Here is a 1,689-nt window from a genome sequence, read left to right on the forward strand (position 1 = left end):
TCTAGATCGTGCTGAGACATAAGTCCTCTAATCCTGGAGATGTTCTTCAGGTGATAGAAGGCCGACTTTGTGACTGTCTTAATGTGGTTCTGAAGGTTCAGGTCAGAGTCCATCACTAATCCCAGGTTTCGGGCCTGATCGCTGGTTTTCAGTTGTAATAACTGAAGCTGTGCATTGATTGTGGTTCGCTCCTCTTTAGGTCCAAAGACAATTACTTCAGTTTTGTTTTTGTTCAGCTGGAGAAAATTTTGGCACATCCACACATTTATCATGCATACTTGACATACAAGTGTAGAACAATTATTTTATAATAGACATTTCTTTTCCTCCTGCTCTACAAATCATGAAACTTCCCAATGCCAAAGCTGGGTTCTGACTGATTAGTGAGAAAAAAGGCTGTTTGACATAGTCTCTGATTTGCAGGAGGCTCCTTGTGTAAATATTAAAATTGTAGAAAATCGTGTCCTACATKTTGCACTTTTTTTTAAAAACACATTTTTGGTTTGTAAATAGTTTTCTTGTAAATTTGCGATGCATTTAATTCAACTTATTTCTAAAGCATGAATACATGTCACCCCAAAATACAGTAGAGAAAAATAAAACTCTGGAAAAAACTAAGAGCCCACAGCACTGAACCCGACTGAAAACCTTCTGGTTTTTCTACCAAATCGTGATTTCTGAACTCTTCYTGAGTGAAAACATTAGTGTTGTTGTTTCTATATTAATATGAACTTGTTTTCTTTGCATTTGAGGTCTGAAATCTCTGCATCTTTTTCGTTATTTCTAATTTTGTGCAAATAAAAACTAAATTTTTGGTTGGAATTTCGGAGACATGTCAAGGTTTCCCCTAGAAAACCTTCTAGGCCTGGTGGTTGGCGCGCTCAAGCTGTCATTCATCCAGTGGTCCATCGTGTTTTTGAGCTAAAAATGTTTAAATTTGACAGGAAATTTAAAAATATCACTTGATATTTATGTGCTATAGTCTTAAAAAATGCAAAAACAAAAAAAAAATTAAAAGCTTAATAAATAAGCAGTGCTTAGCCTGGTGGCCCGCCAGGCTTATGATACACTACGGGAAACCCTGCATGTTGTCAGCAGTTCATAGACTAAAAGAGCAATGTTCCTTTTACTCAAATATTTACCTATAAAAAGTAAAATCTGAGAAACTGATCATTTTAAGTGTCTTAATTTTTTCCAGAGCTGTATAATCAAACCAAATATGATCTATTCATATAGAAATCCTAATTTCATTCTAGTTATAAAGCAATACAGTCAAATTCAGGTAAAAACTGCCAGTTGGGGATCATTTAGTCAGCAGTAACTCGTCATTCTGAGCAAGCATGTGGTGACAGCGGAGAGGAACAACTCTCTTTGAACAGGAAGAAACCTGGAGCAGAACCAGCATCAGTGTGAGCGGCATCATCTAGGAGAGAAATAGGGAAGCAGTGAGTCGGCTCGATCAAATGRGATGGACCACAGGGTTACACAGACTCGGTTTCAGCTGTTAAATTAACATCATCTCCATCATCAACAGGTTTGCCGATTTTATCGAAGGATCCCCGCACTTGAAGTCAAACGAGGTGTCCGTCCACGCGCAGGAATACGGTTTTGGAGGAAGCTTTTTTGAGGACGAGTTCTTCGACACCGACGATGAGGAGGACAGAGAAGAAGAACTGAAGCCTATGATAA

At 38.1% G+C, this 1,689-nt stretch overlaps 1 protein-coding gene across 1 annotated transcript in view; it reads left to right on the plus strand.

The window, feature by feature from the left end:
- The window catches only part of nemp1 (nuclear envelope integral membrane protein 1), a gene marked incomplete at its 3' end in the record, with an annotated part of 8,592 nt that extends 6,907 nt beyond the window's left edge, over positions 1 to 1,685 (plus strand). Inside the window, exon 9 of the mRNA XM_008414716.1 lies at positions 1,535 to 1,685. Coding sequence (XP_008412938.1) covers positions 1,535 to 1,685 — 151 coding nt within the window. The remainder of the gene's footprint in view (positions 1 to 1,534) is intronic.
- Between the last annotated feature and the right edge of the window lie 4 nt (positions 1,686 to 1,689).

This window comes from Poecilia reticulata, linkage group LG7 (genome assembly GCF_000633615.1).
Source record: "Poecilia reticulata strain Guanapo linkage group LG7, Guppy_female_1.0+MT, whole genome shotgun sequence".
In the NCBI taxonomy this organism is placed as follows: domain Eukaryota; kingdom Metazoa; phylum Chordata; class Actinopteri; order Cyprinodontiformes; family Poeciliidae; genus Poecilia; species Poecilia reticulata.